This window comes from Salmo salar, chromosome ssa05 (assembly GCF_905237065.1).
Source record: "Salmo salar chromosome ssa05, Ssal_v3.1, whole genome shotgun sequence".
Classification (NCBI taxonomy): Eukaryota; Metazoa; Chordata; class Actinopteri; order Salmoniformes; family Salmonidae; genus Salmo; species Salmo salar.
The window spans coordinates 71,270,704-71,293,513 of record NC_059446.1 but is presented as its reverse complement, the minus strand read 5'-3'; the positions used below and the strand labels follow the sequence as shown (position 1 = coordinate 71,293,513).

General features: G+C 43.6%; 1 protein-coding gene across 3 annotated transcripts in view; it reads left to right on the top strand.

Moving 5' to 3' along the window:
- Positions 1–882: 882 nt before the first annotated feature.
- The window catches only part of LOC106605866 (zinc finger protein 629), a 34,057-nt gene continuing 12,129 nt past the window's right edge, over positions 883–22,810 (top strand). Inside the window, exons 1-8 of one of the 3 annotated variants that reach the window (XM_045718721.1) lie at positions 883–1,049; positions 2,648–2,805; positions 10,370–12,068; positions 12,271–12,506; positions 12,749–12,928; positions 13,412–13,509; positions 17,117–17,211; positions 21,720–21,868. In XM_045718721.1, the coding sequence (XP_045574677.1) occupies positions 2,650–2,805; positions 10,370–12,068; positions 12,271–12,506; positions 12,749–12,928; positions 13,412–13,509; positions 17,117–17,211; positions 21,720–21,868 (2,613 nt within the window). In that variant the 5' untranslated portion in view covers positions 883–1,049; positions 2,648–2,649. Of the gene's footprint in view, positions 1,050–1,860; positions 1,930–2,623; positions 2,806–10,369; positions 12,069–12,270; positions 12,507–12,748; positions 12,929–13,411; positions 13,510–17,116; positions 17,212–21,719; positions 21,869–22,810 lie in introns of those variants that run through there. The other 2 variants (XM_045718722.1, XM_045718723.1) reach the window with 2 other exon arrangements.

Here is a 22,810-nt window from a genome sequence, read left to right as displayed (position 1 = left end):
GTGTCGGGTTAAACGCTCTGAAGGAACCGATCGTCCTCCCGAACAGCCCAGGAGAGAGAAGAAATGCTGTGGGACACTCCATACTTTCTACCAACTACTGGATACAATGCTTAACGGGGCAGAATAATGGCGCTTCAGCAGCCTGTTGAGGAATAGATATGCATTCAGTTACTGTGGGCTTAGAGATGAAAACGTGATTGATTGAGGTCTTAGTTCAAAACCTTCAGAGGTTTTATGAATGAATAGCACAAAGTCATAAGCTGCATCATGTTCATGTTGAAATTTACATGAAAAAAATAAAAGGTTAAACTAATTGGGTAGGGTGGCAGGTAGCCTATTGGTTAGAGCACTGGGCCAATAACCGAAAAGTCATTGGTTTGTGAATATTTAAGCCAACATGAGTGAAAAATATGTTGATGTGCCCTTGACTTTGTGCCCTTGCTCAAGACTTTGAGGTTTTATGAATGAATAGCACAAAGCCATAAGCTGCATCATGATCATGTTGTGATTACAGCTTAACTTCCAAGAAGATGTTTACATTTAAAAAAAGGTCAAACTAATTGGGTAGGTCAGCAAGTAGCTTAGCAGTTAGAGCGCTGCGGCAATAACCGAAAGGTCGTTGGTTCGAATACACATGGTGAAAAATATGTCGATGTGTGCCCTTGAGCAAGGCACTTAACCCTAATTTGCTTCACGGGCGCCGTACTACCATGGCTGACTGTAAGCATTTCACGGCATATATATGGTGTATGTGACAATAAAACATTTCATTTTAAATGAAAGATGCATGTTCTATCGTATTTGCTACAAAAACGATTGAAAACCGAGTTGATAAACAGAACAACAATTGAAGTGCTCTGTTTGGGACTTTAGACAGCCATCATGTTGCACCAAAGTCATACGCTAAGTGCGCTCTTTTGTGTAGTGTAGCCGAATGCTATTGGTGTACGGCGTACGAGAGAGCAGACATCCAATCCGCTCAAGCCTTGTTAACATGTTGGTACAATAACACAACTTGTTTCCTCAAGAGATAACGGCTTCGGTTTTCGGTGAGTTATTTTGTAATTATCTGACTTTGTTTTTTTATGGATGGAATCTGACTTTACGTTTTCACGGAGTCTCAACGGGGGGAGACATCCAACATTTACACCGAATCGGCAGCCGCCATTACACCACCGAAGAAGTGAATGCCACCCTTCTTCGTCGTTTTTACAAAGCACATAAAATATCTTTAGAGCGACTGCTGGCAGACAGTGGTGAATTAGTTTAGTAAACCTGACAACTGACTTGTATTGATAAAGCTCAAACAGTTTTAAGGTGATATTAATCGTGGTAATGTAGCTTAACGTTGCTTGCATTGTTTGTTCGCGGAAATGCTAACTAGCAGCTAGCTGGTTGTCAGTCAATACATAATAGTCTAACGTTATTTATCTTCCTACAAACATGCAGCTAACTAGTAACGTTAGTTGGCTAAGCTAGTTAAACCCAATCTAAACTTGCCAGCGAGTCAGCCGCCCTATAACAAGATAACAAACAGCTAAATTGCTGACCTCCGGGATTTGTCTGGATCACCTTTGGCATTAATTTGGCGCCATTCACTAACTTGCACTGTAATGGCACAAGTTAGTGTGAACGTATTGCAATGTGCAGTACACCATTTCACTAAATGGTATTAGTTGTTTGTCGTATTGTGTTGCATGTTATTCTCTGTAGTTCTGTTGGGGAAATCATATTGTAGGCTGTATAGTAGCCTACAATCATGACCTAATCACGTACCGTTGTGGAATATATTATTATTGCCAGAAGATACTCTACCATTACACTTGTTTACACAGCTGCACTGGGGTCAGAACGCAATCACGGTTACATTAAGACACTGTGGAGCCAGCACACGTTATGGGTCGGAAAACGTACCTCAATGCAGGGATGGTATATGCTACTTTACTCCAAATTTTACATTTATTCACACTGCTCCATCGAGAAGATAGAAATTAGGTTAGTTTTCCCGGAAACAGTCCCTTTCGTGCTCATGCTAGATAGCAGTAGTCACCGCAGCCATTATGGAATGGCATGTCCACTGAATGACACTGCCATTCCAAATTGGCCGCGGTGGCTACTGCTAACTAGCATTAGGACGAAAGGGGTAGTAGTGTATTTGTTTACTGCTTTTTTGTTACATATACACACATTCTCTACCTTTAGGATAACCAAGCGTGGACAAAATAACAATTACCTACTGCCATTTTGTCAAAGTTCAAATCTCCTGTCTGACCAAAGCCCAGGCACACATGAAGATACTAATTTCCATCAGTAGAGGGCAATGTTTACAACATGACATCAATCAAACCTTTTTACATCTTTCCCATTTTAAATGATGACTTGCAAGCATTTATACATGGGGTAATACAACACATTCTCAATCGATCTACAATGAAATATAATGATATTTGGATGCATCAGCTCTGTGTATGGTGGGGGGATAGGCTACATTTAGGTTATCTTAATAACATATTAGTTAGGCTATATTGTAGGCTAATAATTGTGTGCACGTGTTGCTTGCAAACATAAAACAGACCACCCAACCTGAATTGAATATGATCAGTAATGCACTGTTTTGGTCTAGATCTCCTCTCTCTCCCTGTGGCAGGTATGGCGATGGATAGTGCCTCTGTGTACATGTGCTTCCCCTGCTACCAAGAGTTTGACACCCTGGAGGAGGTGCTAGCCCACCAGCTGACCTGCACCACAGAGAATGTTGGGAGTGGGGCCCCCACCCCCATCTCCATCCCCTTCCTACAGACTCAGGTAATAGTGGAAGCTTCAAACTCCATGGACATTTTAAACTAAATAGGCTAGGTCTAGAACATTGATAAACAATAACTTTTTATTAAACTTCTCTCATCTTTTGCACATCTAGGCTAAATGGTTCTGCATAAAAGCATCTGCTAAATGGCATATGTTATTGTTATATTACACTTTACTAATGCAGTAGTGTGTACATTTTCATAGTGTCGCCATTGTTGTGCTCAAGGCTTCCCATGTGAATTGGAAAGCCTTGTGAGGCTGAAGCGTAATTCAGAGTCCACAAGCGCAGAGCCATGATAGTCCAGCGGTCCGTCTCTGGGGGAGGCACAACTCAACCACGGTCCTTCAAAATTCCCAACCAATGCGGCTCCAGTTTGAATGTGGTGACGGTTGAAAAATAGCTTGAGCCACGCTGAGAATTCAAAAATGAAAGCTAACGGTCCAATACTCTAGAACACTGCTGTATAGACGCGTACATGTTTTGGACTCTGATAAGCGCTGTAGCCTACAAAACTGCACTGCATTCTACCCAGTACAAAAGGAATTAGATCCTCCGTTAACCTCTCTGGGCCAGTGGGACGCTTGCGTCCCACCTACTCAACAGCCAGTGGAATCCCGTGGCGCGATATTCAAATACCTTAGAAATGCTATTACTTCAATTTCTCAAACATATGACTATTTTACACCATTTTAAAGACAAGACTCTCGTTAATCTAACCACACTGTCCGATTTAAAAAAGGCTTTACAACGAAAGCAAAACATTAGATTATGTCAGCAGAGTACCCAGCCGGAAATAATCAGACACCCATTTTTCAAGCTAGCATATAATGTCACATAAACCCAAACCACAGCTAAATGCAGCACTAACCTTTGATGATCTTCATCAGATGACACTCCTAGGACATTATGTTATACAATACATGCATGTTTTGTTCAATCAAGTTCATATTTATATCAAAAACCAGCTTTTTACATTAGCATGTGACTAGCATGTGACTAGCATTCCCACCGAACACTTCCGGTGAATTTACTAAATTACTCATGATAAATGTTCACAAAAAACATAACAATTATTTTAAGAATTATAGATACAGAACTCCTTTATGCAATCGCGGTGTCCGATTTTAAAATAGCTTTTCGGTGAAAGCACATTTTGCAATATTCTGAGTAGATAGCCCGGCCATCACGGGCTAGCTATTTTGACACCCACCAAGTGTGGTACTCACCAAACTCAGATTTACTATTAGAAAAATTGGATTACCTTTGCTGTTCTTCGTCAGAATGCACTCCCAGGACTTCTACTTCAATAACAAATGTTGGTTTGGTTCCAAATAATCCATAGTTATATCCAAATAGCGGCGTTTTGTTCGTGCGTTCAAGACACTATTCGAAGGGTAAAGAAGGGTGACGCGCCCGGCGCGTTTCGTGACAAAAAAAAAATCAAAATATTCCATTACCGTACTTCGAAGCATGTCAAACGCTGTTTAAAATAAATTTTTATGTGATTTTTCTCGTAAAAAAGCGATAAAATTCCGACCGGGAAACCCTGTTTTCGTTCAAAGACGAAAAAATAAAAACATGGTGTCGCCTCGTGCACGCGCCCCAGTCTCATTGTTCTCAGATCGACCACTATCCAAGTGCGCTACTGTTTTTCAGCCTGGGCCTGCAAAGTCACCATTCAACGTTCTGGCGCCTTCTGAGAGCCTATGGGAGCGTTAGAAAATGTCACGTTATGCCAGAGATCCCCTGTTTTAGATAGAGATGATCAAGAAGGCCAATAAATAGTCAGAGAGAGCGCTTCCTGTTTGGAATCTTCTCAGGTTTTGGCCTGCCAAATGAGTTCTGTTATACTCACAGACACCATTCAAACAGTTTTAGAAACTTTAGGGTGTTTTCTATCCAAATCAAACAATTATATGCATATTCTAGTTACTGGGCAGGAGTAGTAACCAGATTAAATCGGGTACGTTTTTTATCCGGCCGTGCAAATACTGCCCCCTATCCCCAACAGGTTAAGACATGCATAACCAGGAATTTTCAGTTCACTGAGACTTATTCCTTTGAGATACAGTTCATCCAAATGTTCTACTGCGTTAAGTGGCAGTTCTACAAAGAAGTCCTACAGAATATCTGCATGTCTGAAAGTTTGTGAGAGTGAGAACATTCCATTCCATTTTCTTTGAGTCATAATAGGAAATTAGATGACCAGCACTGGCCTTGTTTTTTGTTTATTTTTGGGGGATAAAAATAGACAATACAATATTCAAGTTGGGCAAGAACACGTATTTCAAAAACCACCATACACAAACAAAAAATAATATAAATAAAAATATGACAGATCACATTACTTTCTACATCAAATATTGAATTATAATATTCCAATGTACAGATACTTTTTCTGTTACTATGTAATTTGAGGGAGTAACACTGTCCTTGTTCTCACTGTATCGCTAACTCGTAATGATAGCTACAGTATGCTCGGAGGTTTAAAACGGTGAGCCGTCGACGGTGAGGGACGTTTACCAGCGTCGCTCTCCGAAACGTGTCCCCAGCCTCCCATGGTGACGGTCTCCTCAAGCTCAGAACCATAAAGCGTGGTGTCATGAGTGACAGGCAGATTGCATCTTGAGTTGCCAGTGGGGAGAGAAAAGGAGCGTGAAAGATGAATCAGTCAGCTCCACCCCTCCTCCTGATGGATGGCTCATTGGCCTTCTCACAGATGAATCAGCTGTGGAAACATTCTATAAAACCTAAGTGCCTTATGGCATTCTGGCCCCTGCTGTGCCGTCAGCTGCCTTATTACTACCATTCAGAGTTCATTAGCTAGATTATCATAATTTCTGTGTAACATTAAAGGCGACATTGCTATAAAACAGGGGGTGTTTACATTTCAAATGAATGTAGGCTGCTATTATACCAAACGTTTTTTAACTTGACTTGTTCAGAACCAGAGAACTGTAATTACATGGAAGAGGCCTAGTAGGAAATTAGAAGCTTTGCTTTTTAGCATTAAAAAGGAAGATGGAAAATGAACACCGTGGTAGAACCACTTTGTAATATGTATGTATTTAATGACATTCCTATTACCCATCTTGCTTACCAAGAGGGAAAAGATTAAGTGTTATTAAAAAGAAACTTCAGGAAAGTGGTGTGCTCCCTCAGTTACTTTAATTACATGTTGACCCATGTGTAATATTTTAGTGCACTTCCCGAGTTGAAGTCCAGTTCTGGAATCGTTAATGAAATCAATTAATTATGGTACAGGCCTCTATACACACTAGCCAGGCTCACTGACCAAACAGGCCTATGGGCCCTGGTCAAAAGTAGAGAACTATAAGGAATAGGATGCTATTTGGGATGTAGACACAGTTTCTTGTCTCAAGTCCTTCTAGGAGACAGTGACTCAACCACCAGCGTCACATTGAAAATGCTCTCTCATCAAGAACATATTAACACACATACATGACACTGTTTCAAGTGCCCCGGGCGGTCCGCAGTAATCGTTTTTGCCACGTTGGATAGGAACAGTGTCAGCGGCAGTTGAAGTTACATAGTCTGGTTTAGAGGTCGACCGATTATGATTTTAACGCCGATACCGATTATTGGAGGGCCAAAAACCCCGATACCGATTAATCTGCCGTTTTTTTTCTCTCTTTTTTCTATTTATTTATTTATTTGTAATAATGACAATTACAACAATACTGAATGAACACTTATTTTAACTTAATATAATACATCAATAAAATCAACTTAGCGTCAAATAAATAATGAAATGTTCAATTTGGTTGAAATAATGCAAAAACACAGTGTTGGAGAAGAAAGTAAAAGTGCAATATGTGCCATGTAAAAAAGCTAACGTTTAAGTGCCTTGCTCAGAACATGGGAACACATGAAAGCTGGTGGTTCCTTTTAACATGAGTCTTCAATATTCCCAGGTAAGAAGTTTTAGGTTGTAGTTATTATAGGACTATTTCTCTCTATACGATTTGTATTTCATATACCTTTGACTATTGGATGTTCTTATAGGCACTTTAGTATTGCCAGTGTAACAGTATAGCTTCCGTCCCTCTCCTCGCTCCTACCTGGGCTCGAACCAGGAACACATCGACAACAGCCACCCTCGAAGCAGCGTTACCCATGTAGAGCAAGGGGAACAACCACTCCCAAGTCTCAGAGCGAGTGACGTTTGAAACGCTATTAGCGCGCACCCGCTAACTAGCTAGCCATTTCACATCGGTTACACCAGCCTAATCTTGGGAGTTGACAGGCTTGAAGTCATAAACAGCGCAATGCATTGCGAAGGGCTGTTTGAATGAATGCTTACGAGCCTGCTGCTGCTGCCTACCATCGCTCAGTCAGACTGCTCTATCAAATCATAGACTTAATTATAACATAATAACACACAGAAATACGAGCCTTAGGTCATTAATATGGTCGAATCCGGAAACTATCATTTCGAAAACAAAACGTTTTTCCTGTCAGTGAAATACGGAACCGTTCCGTATTTTATCTAACGGTGGCATCCCTAAGTCTAAATATTCCTGTTACATTGCACAACCTTCAATGTTATGTCATAATTACGTAAAATTCTGGCAAATTAGTTCGCAACGAGCCAGGCGGCCCAAACTGTTGCATATACCCTGACTGCGTGCAATGAACGCAAAATGACACAATTTTACCTGGTTAACCTCTATGGGCTAGGTGGGACGCTGGCGCGATATTCAAATACCTCAAAAATGCAAAACTTCAATTTTTCAAACATATGACTATTTTACACCATTTTAAAGACAAGACTCTTGTTAATCTAACCACACTGTCCGATTTCAAAAAGGCTTTACAACAAAAGCAGAACATTAGATTATGTCAGCAGAGTACCCAGCCAGAAATAATCAGACACCCATTTTTCAAACTAGCATATAATGTCACATAAACCCAAACCACAGCTAAATGCAGCACTAACCTTTGATGATCTTCATCAGATGACAACCCTAGGACATTATGTTATACAATACATGCATGTTTTGTTCAATCAAGTTCATATTTATATCAAAAACCAGCTTTTTACATTAGCATGTGACTAGCATGTGACTAGCATTCCGACCGAACACTGCCGGTGAATTTACTAAATTACTCAAGATAAACGTTCACAAAAAGCATAACAATTATTTTAAGAATTATAGATACAGAACTCCTCTATGCACTCGATATGTCCGATTTAAAAAAAAAAAAATAGCTTTTCGGTGAAAGCACATTTTGCAATATTCTAAGTAGATAGCCCGGCATCACAGGGCTAGCTATTTAGACACCCAGCAAGTTTAGCACTCACCAAAGTCAGATTTACTATAAGAAAAATGTTATTACCTTTGCTGTTCTTCGTCAGAATGCACTCCCAGGACTTCTACTTAAATAACAAATGTTGGTTTGGTCCCAAATAATCCATTGTTATATCCAAATAGCGGCGTTTTGTTCGTGCGTTCAAGACACTATCCGAAAGGGTAAATAAGGGTGACGAGCATGGCGCATTTCGTGACAAAAAATTTCTAAATATTCCATTACCGTACTTCGAAGCATGTCAACTGCTGTTTAAAATCAATTTTTATGCCATTTTTCTCGTAAAAAAGCGATAATATTCCGACCGGGAAAGCGTGTATACGTACAAAGAGAGAGAAAATAAAAACATCTCGTGCCCTCTTGCACGAGCCTGAGTCTCAGAGTACTCTGACCAGCCACTATCCAAACGCGATAATGTGTTTCAGCCTGGGGCTGCCTCGATATCATTCAGCTTTTTCCCGGGCTCTGAGAGCCTATGGGAGCCGTAGGAAGTGTCACGTTACAGCAAAGATCCTCAGTCTTCAATAAAAAGAGCCAAGATGAACAACAACTTGTCAGACAGGCCACTTCCTGTTCAGAATCTTCTCAGGTTTTTGCCTGCCATATGAGTTCTGTTATACTCACAGACACCATTCAAACAGTTTTAGAAACTTTAGGGTGTTTTCTATTTCTATTCTAGTTACTGGGCAGGAGTAGTAACCAGATTAAATCGGGTACGTTTTTTATCCGGCCGTGTCAATACTGCCCCCTAGCACTAACAGGTTAAAATTGCCTGCTAACCTGGATTTCTTTTAGCTAAATATGCCGGTTTAAAAATATATACTTCTGTGTATTGATTTTAAGAAAGGCATTGATGTTTATGGTTAGGTACAGTCGTGCAACGATTGTGCTTTTTTCGCAAATGCGCTTTTGTTAAATCATCCCCCGTTTGGCGAAGTCGGCTGTCTTTGTTAGGAAGAAATAGTCTTCACAGTTCGCAACGAGCCAGGCAGCCTAAGCTGCTGCATATACCCTGACTCTGTTTGCAAGAGAAGTGACACATTTTCCCTAGTTAAAAGAAATTCATGTTAGCAGGCAATATTAACTAAATATGCAGGTTTAAAAATATATACTTGTGTATATACTTATATATACTACCATATACTTATATATACTATATATATATATATATATATATATATATCTGCCAAATCGGCGTCCAAAAATACCGATTTCCGATTGTTGTGAAAACTTGAAATCGGCCCTAATTAATCGGCCATTCCGATTAATCGGTCGACCTCTAGTCTGGTTTTATAACTTACCTCCCTTACTGAGCTAAAACGCTGAGTTGTGAGTACATACTATGAAACAAAATAAATCAGACATGACTGAAATGTATTGTAATGGTGATTTAGTTCGTTTGCGGAATCAAAACAAGCAACCAAAAAATATTTACTAAGACTATGGAGATTTAACTATATCCATAATAGCAGTCTGTTTCTACATACAATACTAAATATGTTTCTGCATTTCTCAATTCTGACAAGGACTCCAACAAATTGCCTAAAGCAGAAACAAGCTGGTAGTACTCAGTCTAGGCTCTTATAACAGAATGAGCCACAGTGGTGCCTCTGCTTGAATGAAGACACTCCTGAAGGAACACATCATTAACCTCGACCTTGATGGTTCTTATCATCCTAATGGATCAACGAGCAGTTCTCAAACGCCACGGACTGACCCTCTGAACTCAACTGATAGGCCTGTGATATTTATCATCGCCCTGCCCCTCAGTCCTTACCCCCTCTCATTGACCCCTCTGTCCTCTGAATACTCTATTACTATATTCCTCTATTGTCATCCCTTATCTGCCTGACAAAAACACTGTTCCTGTTTCATTTGACTATGGTCTTTTTCAACAACAACAAAAATATTGTCACATACACCATGTAGGTGCAGTGAAATGTGTTCTTTTACATGGTCAGCCATAGTAGTACGGCACCCAAATTATTATTTTTTACCTTTTCGGCTCGGGTATTCAAACCAGCGACCTTTCTGTTACTGGCCCAACCCTATAACTGCTAGGATACCTGGTTGCCTGTGATGGTATTGCTATCCAGTACTGCCATGGAAACGAGTTCTTTCAATTTGACACCAAAACATATTGACGTTTTTGTTCACTCATTATTGTCCAGTCTGGTCAGCTTCTGTTTTGTCTTATTTTCTCACATTCTCTTTTTCTTTCTCTCTCTCCAGCAACAGGTGTGTACCGAGCCCATTGCTCCACCGCCTGCCCCTCAGACCAAGGCCAGTTTCTCGTCTGTGCTGCTCAGCTCTGGTGCACCAGGTCTGGCCATGGCTAGCCCAAAGAAGCCCTCCTCAGGAGACCAGCCCAAGATCTTGTACCAGTGTGGAGACTGTGACGCCCTGTTCCACTCCCTGATCCTCTGGCAGCAGCACCGCAAACATGGCCAGTGTCTGCAGACCAAGGCAGGACCCACCCAACCACAACCAGGACTAGAAGAGACCGGCTCTGGATCTGGATCAGAACTGGCCCCAGAGGGAGATGGGAAGCACGGTCAGGCTGAAGTGGAGGTGGACCTGGGTCCAGATGAACCGTACGAACCAGTCTCACCGGATGACCAAGAAGGAGGAGGGGGCAGAGGAAGGGGTAGAGGGAGAGGAAGGGGTAGAGGGAGAGGAAGGGGTAGAGGGAGAGGAAGGGGTAGAGGGAGAGGAAGGACTCAGGAGAGGGCACAACAAACCCAGCAGCAGCAGGATGTAGTGAAGTCTGAGCTGCCAGCAGAGAAAGAGGAGGATGGGATGAGTGCAGAGGACACATCAGCCACCCTGGATCACATGTATCTGCCAAACACCACCAACAGAGGGCAGGAAGGAGGAGAGGATGAGCCAGAAACAGAGAGCGTAGGGGAATCCACTGAATCTAAAACCTCTGAGATCCAGGCTCAGGCAGCTCATTCATCTACAGAGGCCCAGTCTGCAGCAGACAGACAGTCCATCCCCGACCACGCTCCCTCCCAGGACCCCCCAGACCCCGCTCCCTCCCAGGACCCCCCAGACCTCGTTCCCTCCCAGGACCCCCCAGACCTCGTTCCCTCCCAGGACCCCCCAGCTGATAACCCTGGGGAGGAGCAGACGTCCTACTACTACAGGATGAAGGCAGCCAAGAAGCTCAAGCCCCCGTCCAGCCTGCTGTGTGTGGACTGTGGCTCCAGCTTCGGCATGGTGTCTGAGCTGGTGACCCACCGTAAGGCCCAGCATGGCCTCAAGGAAGCCCTGCACCACTGCACCGTGTGTGGGGAGAGCTTCCTCAACACCACCCTCTTCCTCTACCACCGCAAGCAGCACAAGGAGAAAGGCAAGGAGGGGGTCACACAAACCCAGGCCCAGGGAGGACAGATGCAGGATGCAGAAGACCAGTATTACAAAATAGTAACACTGCAGCAAGAGGTGGTGGAAGAGATGGTGGAAGAGTCTAAAGAGGAGACAGTGGGGGTGGTGGATTCCCAGAACAATGGAACTGAGGAGCATAACCAGGATGGAACCCCCTCTACTTCCACTGTCTCTACCTCTGCTCTGGTTCAGGTGCCCAAAGTGGTCCAGGGCCAGAGTTTCCTGTGTGCCCAGTGTGGAGCCAGCTTCAGTAAAGAGCCAGAGCTCAGTGCCCACCGTAGGGACAAGCACGGCCTGAACGAGCCCCTCCACCACTGTTCCCAGTGTGGTCAGAGCTTCATGAACACCACCCAGTACCTTTACCACCGACGCCAGCACCGTGGGGACCCGGGGACTGGGGCAGGAGCAACCACAGCCCCCCAGGGAAGCCCCCGCGCCCCCAAGAGGATGCTGTCCCCCCCATCCGCCTCGTCCAGTGCTGCGTCAGGCTCACCGGCGAAAATACCTGCTATCAGAATGCACAGCATCAACGATCTCAAAGGTGGGTTCAACCCAGTGGCAGCTGGGTTCAACCCAATGGCAGCTGGGTTCAACTCAATGGGAAGACTTAACTCTGCTGTAAGGGTGCCTGGAATCATAACTGATTCCAATCCAAACTGAATATTGCTAAGTTTCACTATTGTTTAAGGTTATTTTGACAGACCGTCGCTAGTTTCTGACCATGCTCTCTCCTCATTGGGTAGAGAACAAAGACCAGGGTAAAGAGGTGAATCCAGTCATCCTTAAGGAAGAGCAGGAGAAGACTGTAGTGGGGGAACAACCGGACACCAACTTCCCCCCTCCAGCCAAGCTGATGCAGGACTGGTCCCGCACCCCTCTCCCCCACGTCTGCCCCCACTGTGGCCAGACCTTCACACGCAGGGGGTTCCTCCGCGCTCACGTCTTCAGCCACACCGGAGAGAAGCTCTTCACCTGCAAGGTAGACTGGACATGTGTTCTATTGAAAATGCTGTGAAATATTGATGTTAATGACTGAAACTAGTTGTGTATCAACAAGTAGCAGAAGTTAGTTAGGAGTAGCTTCCTATTATATACTTAATGTTTATTTTTCTGTTTAATCTATGTGACAATCTTAGTGCTCTTGTGCTATGTGAAATAGCTATGTTGTACTGGGCTTCCGTCAATCAAATTCATCCTCGTTCTTCTTCTTGGTTAATTCAGGTGTGTCAGAAGTCGTTTGCGTCCTCTCCCAACCTGCTGCGCCACAGCCTGACCCACATGGGCACCAAACCTTTCCCCTGCTCCGTGTGTGGCAAGCGCTTCTCCCAGCCGGGCGTCCTGAAGAGGCACAGCCTCACCCACAGCCAGCCCAAATCCCGCCGCCGCAGGTCCCGATGGAAGGTCAGGCATGGGGGGAGTCACTGCACCCTATAGTACACTATTCCCTATGTGGTGCACTACTTTTGACCAGGGCCCATTGGTCTCTGGTCTCCATTGGGCTCTGGTCCCCATTGGGCTCTGGTCCCCATTGGGCTCTGGTCCCCATTGGGCTCTGGTCTCCATTGGGCTCTGGTCAAAAGTAGTTCAATATATAGGGAATGCGGAGCCATTTGGGACACAGCCCTGGATTACCTGATTGTTTTTAGAATGTCTTACAACATCCCTGAACACACCACAGACAAGTCCTGGAGAGCCACAGCGTGAACAGGGTTTTGCTCCAGCTCAATCATGTGTGTTGATGCTGGGCTGGAACAAATATCTGTACACACTGAGGCTCTCTAGGATCGGAGAAATTCAGGAATGCTATTTGTCTCTACGTTAACATTGAGACAGGCTGTTAGTTGTTTCCCCTGATGTAGTGCTGTGTCAATGACATCCCTGCAGAAGAGGACACCAGAGGGGGAGGATGGAGAAAGCCAGCTGTTTGCCTGTCCCAACTGCACTGCTCGCTTCCAGACTGACCAACAGCTGCAGGAGCACAGGTACGGGTGTGACTGGGCTGTGACTCAATTAAATGTGCAGGTTGAAATCAACCCCAAAGGCCTGTTTCACAGAACTAGATTAGACGAGGAACACAGGTGATGCATTTCAATGTGTGAGTTACCTTGATTGGACCCTGCTTGTTTTACAGGGAGAAACAAACACACAACGGTACTGTATTTACAGTGACAGTAGAGCATAAGACTGGACTGAGAACTGGAAATGTGCTACACATAACCCAAACACAGGCCGGACCCTGTTCCTACACAGGCCGGACCCTGTTCCTACACAGGCCGGCCCCTGTTCCTACACAGGCCGGACCCTGTTCCTACACAGTGAGGGTATTTAGACAGAGTTGTTAACATACAGTGGGGGGAAAAAGTATTTGATCCCCTGCTGATTTTGTATGTTTGCCCACTGACAAAGAAATGATCAGTCTATAATTTTAATGTTAGGTTTATTTGAACAGTGAGAGACAGAATAACAACAAAAATATTGAGAAAAACGCATGTCAAAAATGTTATAAATTGATTTGCATTTTAATGAGGGAAATAAGTATTTAACCCCCTCTCAATCAGAAAGATTTCTGGCTCCCAGGTGTCTTTTATACAGGTAACGAGCTGAGATTAGGAGCACACTCTTAAAGGGAGTGCTCCTAACCGCAGCTTGTTACCTGTATAAAAAACACCTGTCCACAGAAGCAATCAATCAGATTCCAAACTCTCCACCATGGCCAAGACCAAAGAGCTCTCCAAGGATGTCAGGGATAAGATTGTAGACCTACACAAGGCTGGAATGGGCTACAAGACCATCGCCAAGCAGCTTGGTGAGAAGGTGACAACATTTGGTGCGATTATTCGCAAATGGAAGAAACACAAAAGAACTGTCAATCTCCCTCGGCCTGGGGCTCCATGCAAGATCTCACCTCGTGGAGTTGCAATGATCATGAGAACGGTGAGGAATCAGCCCAGAACTACACGGGAGGATCTTGTCAATGATCTCAAGGCAGCTGGGACCATAGTCACCAAGAAAACAATTGGTAACACACTACGCCGTGAAGGACTGAAATCCTGCAGCGCCCGCAAGGTCCCCCTGCTCAAGAATACATATACATGCCCGTCTGAAGTTTGCCAATGAACATCGGAATGATTCAGAGGACAACTGGTGAAAGTGTTGTGGTCAGATGAGACCAAAATGGAGCTCTTTGGCATCAACTCAACTCGCCGTGTTTGGAAGAGGAGGAATGCTGCCTATGACCCCAAGAACACCATCTCCACCGTCAAACATGGAGGTGGAAACATTATGCTTTGGGGGTGTTTTTCTGCTAAGGGGACAGGACAACTTCACCGCATCAAAGGGACGATGGACGGGCCATGTACCGTCAAATCTTGGGTGAGAACCTCCTTCCCTCAGCCAGGGCATTGAAAATGGGTCGTGGATGGGTATTCCAGCATGACAATGACCCAAAACACATGGCCAAGGCAACAAAGGAGTGGCTCAAGAAGAAGCACATTAAGGTCCTGGAGTGGCCTAGCCAGTCTCCAGACCTTAATCCCATAGAAAATCTGTGGAGGGAGCTGAAGGTTTGAGTTGCCAAACGTCAGCCTCAAACTTAATGACTTGGAGAAGATCTGCAAAGAGGAGTGGGACAAAATCCCTCCTGAGATGTGCGCAAACCTGGTGGCCAACTACAAGAAACGTCTGACCTCTGATTGCCAACAAGGGTTTTGCCACCAAGTACTAAGTCATGTTTTGCAGAGGGGTCAAATATTTATTTCCCTCATTAAAATGCAAATCATTTTATAACATTTTTGACGTGTTTTTCTGGATTTTTTTGTTGTTATTCTGTCTCTCACTGTTCATATAAACCTACCATTAAAATTATAGACTGATCATTTCTTTGTAAGTGGGCAAATGTACAAAATCAGCAGGGGATCAAATACTTTTTTCCCCCACTGTAGAGACAGAGATGCCTCAGTGCCCTTGAGCCCTTGCCAGCGATGATTGACAGGAGGGCGGCAGTAAATTAAGATAACCATAAAGGGTAGGACGAGAAAGCGATGGAGACAGACCAGCTGAGGAACTAGAGGTGGGGGATGCAGGGAGGGAGGAGGTGAGGCAGGAGAAATGATCCGGGGATCAATAGGAGGGCGTGATCAGGGAGTGAATGGAACGTTACCCTTGAACTGCATGTCATTGTGTAGTTGGGGTGAAGTAGGAAGTCCCAGCGTCTCTGCAGGGTACAGTCCGTATCTCTACACCCCCTCTCATTAGCGAACACTGGGGGTGTGGAGAGATGACCTGGACTGAAGCTTTAATTTTCAGGGTCATCTTTGACTGAAATATTGATTCCTATTGTCAGCCCTGTGCAGAGGGATGATCGACCAGACAGTTTACATAGGGCTGTAAATGGTCCACAGCACACACACTATGTTTACCATCTAATATTAAACGATGGGGTCCACTATCATCAGACATGAATTATACGTAGAACACAATGTATTTTTCAGCGGTTCATAATCATTATTTCTTTAGCTGGCCTGATGCCCACACTGACCATCTAGGACAGTGTGACGAACATTATCGTTACCAAGGACATTGACTCAGCTGCTTGTAATGCATTGGCTAGTGGCGAGCACTAGAACACCTGCTAGCCAGGGTTGATTAGTGGACACTGACACTGCAGGAATGTAGTTAAGAGTTGAATACCTCCACTGCTGAAGAAATGTGTTTAGGTGAACTCTTCCACCACCCTGATATCCACTACTGCAGTGTTTCCCAGACCTGGTCCTCCAGTACCCCCAACAGTACACATTGTTATTGTAACCCTTGACAAAAACACCTGATTCAACTTGTCAACTAATCATCAAGCCCTCAAAGAGTTGAATGTGTGTGTTTGTCCAGGGCTACAACGAAGCTGTGTACTGTTGGGGGTACTGGAGGACCAGGGCTGGGAAACACTGCACTAGTGATAAAACACAACACTGATCCAGCCAGTTAAATACATCCCAGTGGTTCTCTTTCCTCTCCTTCCCCCAGGCTATATCCTGCCATTATGGAATGGATAAACATAGGCTCTCATATTTCATCACACACTGAAACCACCCATTTATCTGTAGCCATTGTATTATATGACACACCTAATGACTCCGTATTGAACCTTAAAAGGCTTAACAACATGGTTAAGCACTCAGGTCTGGAGGTAATCCTAATACTGTGACACTAAGGTGATAGCCAGCATGTGGTTGTGTGTGTTATTTCTCCTCTGTGTGGATGAGGATTACAGTGGGCCCTTGAAGCGTGGCTTACATGCATCTACAAATGACACACTGCACTGTTATTAGTACCAGTGAGCTGCTGCACATATTGTTGATGATGGTGGTGCCCCTTTTGTTCCTTTTCCTCACAGCTTTATTTCTTTCTCAGCTTCCTAGAAAAACATATTGCTCATTGCAGTACTGTATTAATAGCCCTCGTTTTTTATAGCTCTTTGTTTTTATCCCTCTCTTTTTTCATTTTCTGCTCTGAAAAACCCCCAAAACATTTGTATTATTTTTCTGTAGTAATTTATTCAGTAGTGTATTATTAACATTAGTTGTTGTCCATCAGACTGCTCCACACCAGCCACCCGTTCCCCTGCTCTGTCTGTGGAGAGGCCTTCAAACGCAGGAAGGAGCTGGACCTGCACTCCCTCATTCACCAAGGTAGCTCCTCCCCTCTCCTCTCAGCTGCCTTGTGTGTCTGATAAGCACTGGACGAGAAAGAGAGACCAGTGCCTGTATCCATAAAGCGTCTGAGTAGGAGTGCTGATCTACGATCAGTTTTGCCTTTTAGATCATAATATATTAGATTATAAGACAGTAGTGATTATATTATTCTGAGGCAGAGATTCTCAAACGTAGGTTCTTTCGGAGCATGCCGTTGCATGGTTTGCTAACTATCTGTCTGATAGAACTCAGTGCACTCAATTTGAATGGCTCATGTCTGTTAAATTGTCTGTCTGTAATGGTGTACCCCAGGGCTCTGTACTTGGTCCTCACTTATTCACTATTTATATAAATATTTTAGACAAAAATGTGCAAAATGCACAACTTCACTTTTATGCTGCTGATACTGTTATTTATTGTTGTCATCTCACACAGATGCTTTCCAGAACTTGCAAACTGTTTTTTATACTGTTCAACATACCTTGTGTGTCAATTGAAGATTATCCTCAATACTGACATAACTAAACTAATGGTGTTTTCTAAAGCAAGAAATAGACCTCTGAACCTTTCACCTATTGCTACTTGTCAGGGCAATGAGATTAAGACTGTAACCTCATAAATATCTTGGAATTTTAATTGATAACGGCCTCTCTTTCAAATTGCATATTCAACAACTTATATTCAACAAAAAATTGAAGCTGAAGTTGGGATTTTATTTTAGGAATAAGGCCTGTTTTCCCTTTGAAGCCAGAAGGAGGCTAGTATCAGCTACATTTATGCCTTTACTAGACTATGGGGATATTTTATATATGAATGCTTCCGCTCAGTGTTTGAGATCAATTGACACCCTTTACCATGGAACATTTGAGATTTATTTTAAACTGCGAAACCCTTTCTCACCACTGCACTTTATATACCAGGGTTGGCTGGCCTTCTCTAGTCACTCGTAGGCTCAGTCACTGGTATACTTTTATTTACAAAGCCATTTTGGGTTTACTACCATTTTATTTGGGCATTTTTATTGTTCAGAAATGTGGTGAGTACTCTCTGTTCGCAGGACTTTATCCTGCTAACTGTTCCAAACTAGAGGTCGACCGATTATGATTTTTTTCAACGCCGATACCGATTATTGGAGGACACCCCCACCCCCCCCCCCCCCAAAAAAAAGGCCGATACCGATTAATCGGCCGGATTTATTATTTTATTTTTATTTTTTATTATTATTATTATTATTTTTTTTGTAATAATGACAATTACAACAATACTGAATGAAGACTTATTTTAACTTAATATAATACATCAGTAAAATCAATTTAGCCTCAAATAAATAATGAAACATGTTCAATTTGGTTGAAATAATGCAAAAACAAAGGGTTGGAGAAGAAAGTAAAAGTGCAATATGTGCCATGTAAGAAAGCTAACGTTTAAGTGCCTTGCTCAGAACATGGGAACATATGAAAGCTGGTGGTTCCTTTTAACATGAGTCTTCAATATTCCCAGGTAAGAAGTTTTAGGTTGTAGTTATTATAGGACTATTTCTCTCTATACGATTTGTATTTCATATACCTTTGACTATTGGATGTTCTTATAGGCACTTTAGTATTGCCAGTGTAATAGTATAGCTTCCATCCCTCTCCTCGCTCCTACCTGGGCTCGAACCAGGAACACATCGACAACAGCCACCCTCGAAGCAGCGTTACCCATGTAGAGCAAGGGGAACAACCACTCCCAACTAGTGATTATGTTAAGATTGATAGTTTTTATAAGATAAGTTTAATGCTAGCTAGCAACTTACCTTGGTTTCTTGTTGCCCTCGCGTAACAGGTAGTCAGCCTCGTGGAGTGCAATGTAAGGCAGGTGGTTAGAGTGTTGGACTAGTAACCCAGAAGGTTGCAAAAATGAATCCCCGAATCCCCCCTGAACAAGGCAGTTAACCCCCGTTCCTAGGCCGTCATTGAAAATAAGAATGTGTTCTTAATCTGACTTGCCTAGTTAAATAAAGGTGTAAAAAAAAAAAAATCGGCAAATCGGTGGCCAAAAATACCGATTACCGATTGTTATGAAAACTTGAAATCGGCCCCAATTAATCGGCCATTCCGATTAATCGGTTGACCTCTAGTCCAAACTGAATTTGGTAAAAGGGCTTTTATGTACTTTGCGCCATTGGGTTGGAACGGCTTACAAAATACTTTTAAACTGGAAGAACTTGTCCCGATTGGTGTTTTTAAGTCATTGCTGAAGGATTTTGAGGCTGATTCCCTGACCTGTCAATGTTTTTAATTTGCTGTTTTATGATTTTATTTATTAGATTTTCTGTAGTTTTTTATGTTGTCTGTCTGTAATTGTGTAATGACTTGGTGCTGCCTATCTTGGCCAGGACGCTCTTGAAAAAGAGATTTAAAATCTCAGTGAGCCCTTCCTGGTTAAATAAAGGTTAAATCAAATAAATCAAATATGTAGTGTGCACTAGTGTATGTGTGGGCCGTGAATTATTGAAGCTGCTAATGATGGAGCTGATTTCCATGTTAAGTATGCAGAAGTAATCCCTGCGCCTTAGTAGTAATTAGGGGTTTAATGGTTCACCAAACCCATGCAGTTTTGGGGTCACCATTCGGTTTCGATACAGAACGAAAATGAAGTGCCATTCACAGTGTTCCTTGCATTGTCTATTATGACCAGATTGTTGGGCCTCAAGTTTCCACTCAGATGCTGCGTTTGTAACCATGTGGGAGGTGGGACTTTACCAGATGTGAAGTCGTAAATACCAGTTAGATGCGTTCATGTGAGTTGATCTCGTTGAGAAACGCGGATTGGCTAATGGCCAACAAGCTGTGTCAACCATAAACTGAAAGTCGAGCTATAATGCTTGTAAACAAATTATAGTTACAAAACCTCCTTAATAGATTGCTTTTTATAAATAATGTTTTGTTGTTGCATTTAACTGCCGAAAATGCTGTAATAGAGGTCATTTCCTTAGTAGTGACGTCAGAGGTCACCATGGTGGGAGAAGTGGATGTTCAGGATGATAGACCAGTTTCCCACTAGTAATTACCTGTTTGAGTGCCGTTCAAGTGGATTATTCCCAGTTGTATGTCACTTCCCACTTGGTTATGAACACACCATGTCATTGCCTCCTTCAGTGCCAGATGCGGACTGTAATAAAGGGGTCGTGTCTGTAGCACCGTACATCTCCCACTCCAGGGTAATGTGATGGGCTGTCACTATAAGCGCAACATGGTGCATTGGCCAATTCATTGAAAACTTCGGCTTTGGTTTGCCTATGTAGAGCGGGTACTACCTGTTTGCTGAAATGGGTGCAACAGCGAAGTTCGTAACGTGACTTGAGCACTTTCACAAGGTGCTAAAAAACCCTATTCTAAACCACCGGGAATGGGCACATACCTGCTGCTAAAAAACAGACTGTAAAAAGTATAAACATAGCCTACCTATTGCTCTTGTAATTTATTTGGCTCGTTCAGAATCAGCTGCCAAGGGCTACTTGAATGCAGAGGGAAGACGACGATGTGTAGTTTCTTTGCGTTTCCATCTTACTCTGGTATACTGGGGCCCACTGATGTTGCCGTAAATGTGTCAACACATTTGAAGTGTAGGCTATTCTCGTTGAGCGTGGCGACTTAGTGTTACCGTTTTATCCACAACTCAATCCATCACCCCTATAATCTACTGGGAAGCCTAAATGTTCCCAAACTGTTGATTTAAAAGATGATGTGGGATTCTCCAATTCTGGTCTATTGAATCGACCCCACCAATTAATGGGTCAAAATATCTGCTGATCTTAATCAGGTCTGGCGTCACGGCAACATGGCTGCCGTTGACAGCATCGGTGCAGTGGGGTCAGATATAAGTGCACCTTGGAGAGAGAGAGAGAGAGATGTGATTGGTTGGAATTGATCCATTGATTATTAGTTAATGCTCTATTGATGGAGAGGCTCCTTATTAAATGTTTCAACGGGGGGCTCCTCAGGGGGGACTGGTGAACGCTCCAGCCGGGAGGGAGGATTCCGCTGGGTTGGAGTTGCCGTGGTAACTGTAGATGCCGGCGGCTAAGATGGGGGAAACGTCAAAGCTCCGCATCTTCTCTCGTTTTCTCCTCTTCTTTTGCTCCTTTAGCTTCACAGAAGCAGACAGAGAGCCTGAGTGTATTTACCAATATCCAAACTGTCAACAGTATTGCATGTGTCTGTGTGTCTATAAAGAAGTTACCTTAAGCCACATACTGTAGCCTATACTGAGTGATGACAATACAGATAGAATACCCTGTAACCCAGTGTGAACCCAGTGTGTGTTTTGGTGGGTAGGGACAGGAGGGGCCTGTGACCAGGGCCTGTGACTGTCTAAATACACACACAATCCATACATCTCTGTCCTTTCCATGTTTAGTATTTTTCAACTGATTTCATGTACACTCTCGAAACACTGTTTGGACTGTGATAAACACTAATTTAGTAAGTAATTAACTCATTCTGCCCACCCCATCTCCCCAGATAAGGAGCCAGTGTTGTGCCCCCACTGTTCCTCCCAGTTCTTGAACCAGTCAGTGTTGGACATCCATCTGCAGCGCTGTACCAGCTCAGAGGAGGACAAGACTGTGGGCCGCGGCCGGGGACAGGGACGGGGACGCTCCATGGGACAGGTACACTGGCCGCCTACTCTATACTAGTTATTCCTTATATAAATGGCTACTGTAATAGTATGATACCTTATATACATGTCTACTGTAATAGTAGAATACCTTTATAAACTCAGAAAAAAAGTAACGACCCTTTTTCAGGACCCTGTCTTTCAAAGATAATTCGTAGAAATCCAAATAACTTCACAGATCTTCATTGTAAAGGGTTTAAACACTGTTTCCCACGCTTGTTCAATGAACCATAAACAATTAATGAACATGCACCTGTGGAAGGGTCATTAAGACACTAACAGCTTACAGACGGTAGACAATTAAGGTCACAGTTATGAAAACTTAGGACACTAAAGAGGCCTTTCTACTGACTCTGAAAAACACCAAAAGAAAGATGCCCAGGGTCCCTGCTCATCTGTGTGAACGTGCCTTAGGCATGCTGCAAGGAGGCATGAGGACTGCAGATGTGGCCAGGTCAATAAATTGCAATGTCCGTACTGTGAGACGCCTAAGACAGCGCTACAGGGAGACAGGATGGACAGCTGATCGTCCTCGCAGTGTCAGACCACGTGTAACAACACCTGAACAGGATCGGTACATCCGAACAGCACACCTGTGGGACAGGTACAGGATGGCAACCACAACTGCCCGAATTACACCAGGAACGCACAATCCCTCCATCAGTGCTCAGACTGTCCGCAATAGGCTGAGAGAGGCTGGACTGAGGGCTTGTAGGCCTGTTGTAAGGCAGGTCCTCGCCAGACATCAACGGCAACAACGTCACCTATGGGCACAAACCCACCGTCGCTGGAACAGACAGGACTGGCAAAAAGTGCTCTTCACTGACGAGTCGCGGTTTTGTCTCACCAGGGGTGATGGTCGGATTCGCGTTTATCGTCGAAGGAATGAGCGTTACACCGAGGCCTGTATTCTGGAGCGGGATCGATGTGGAGG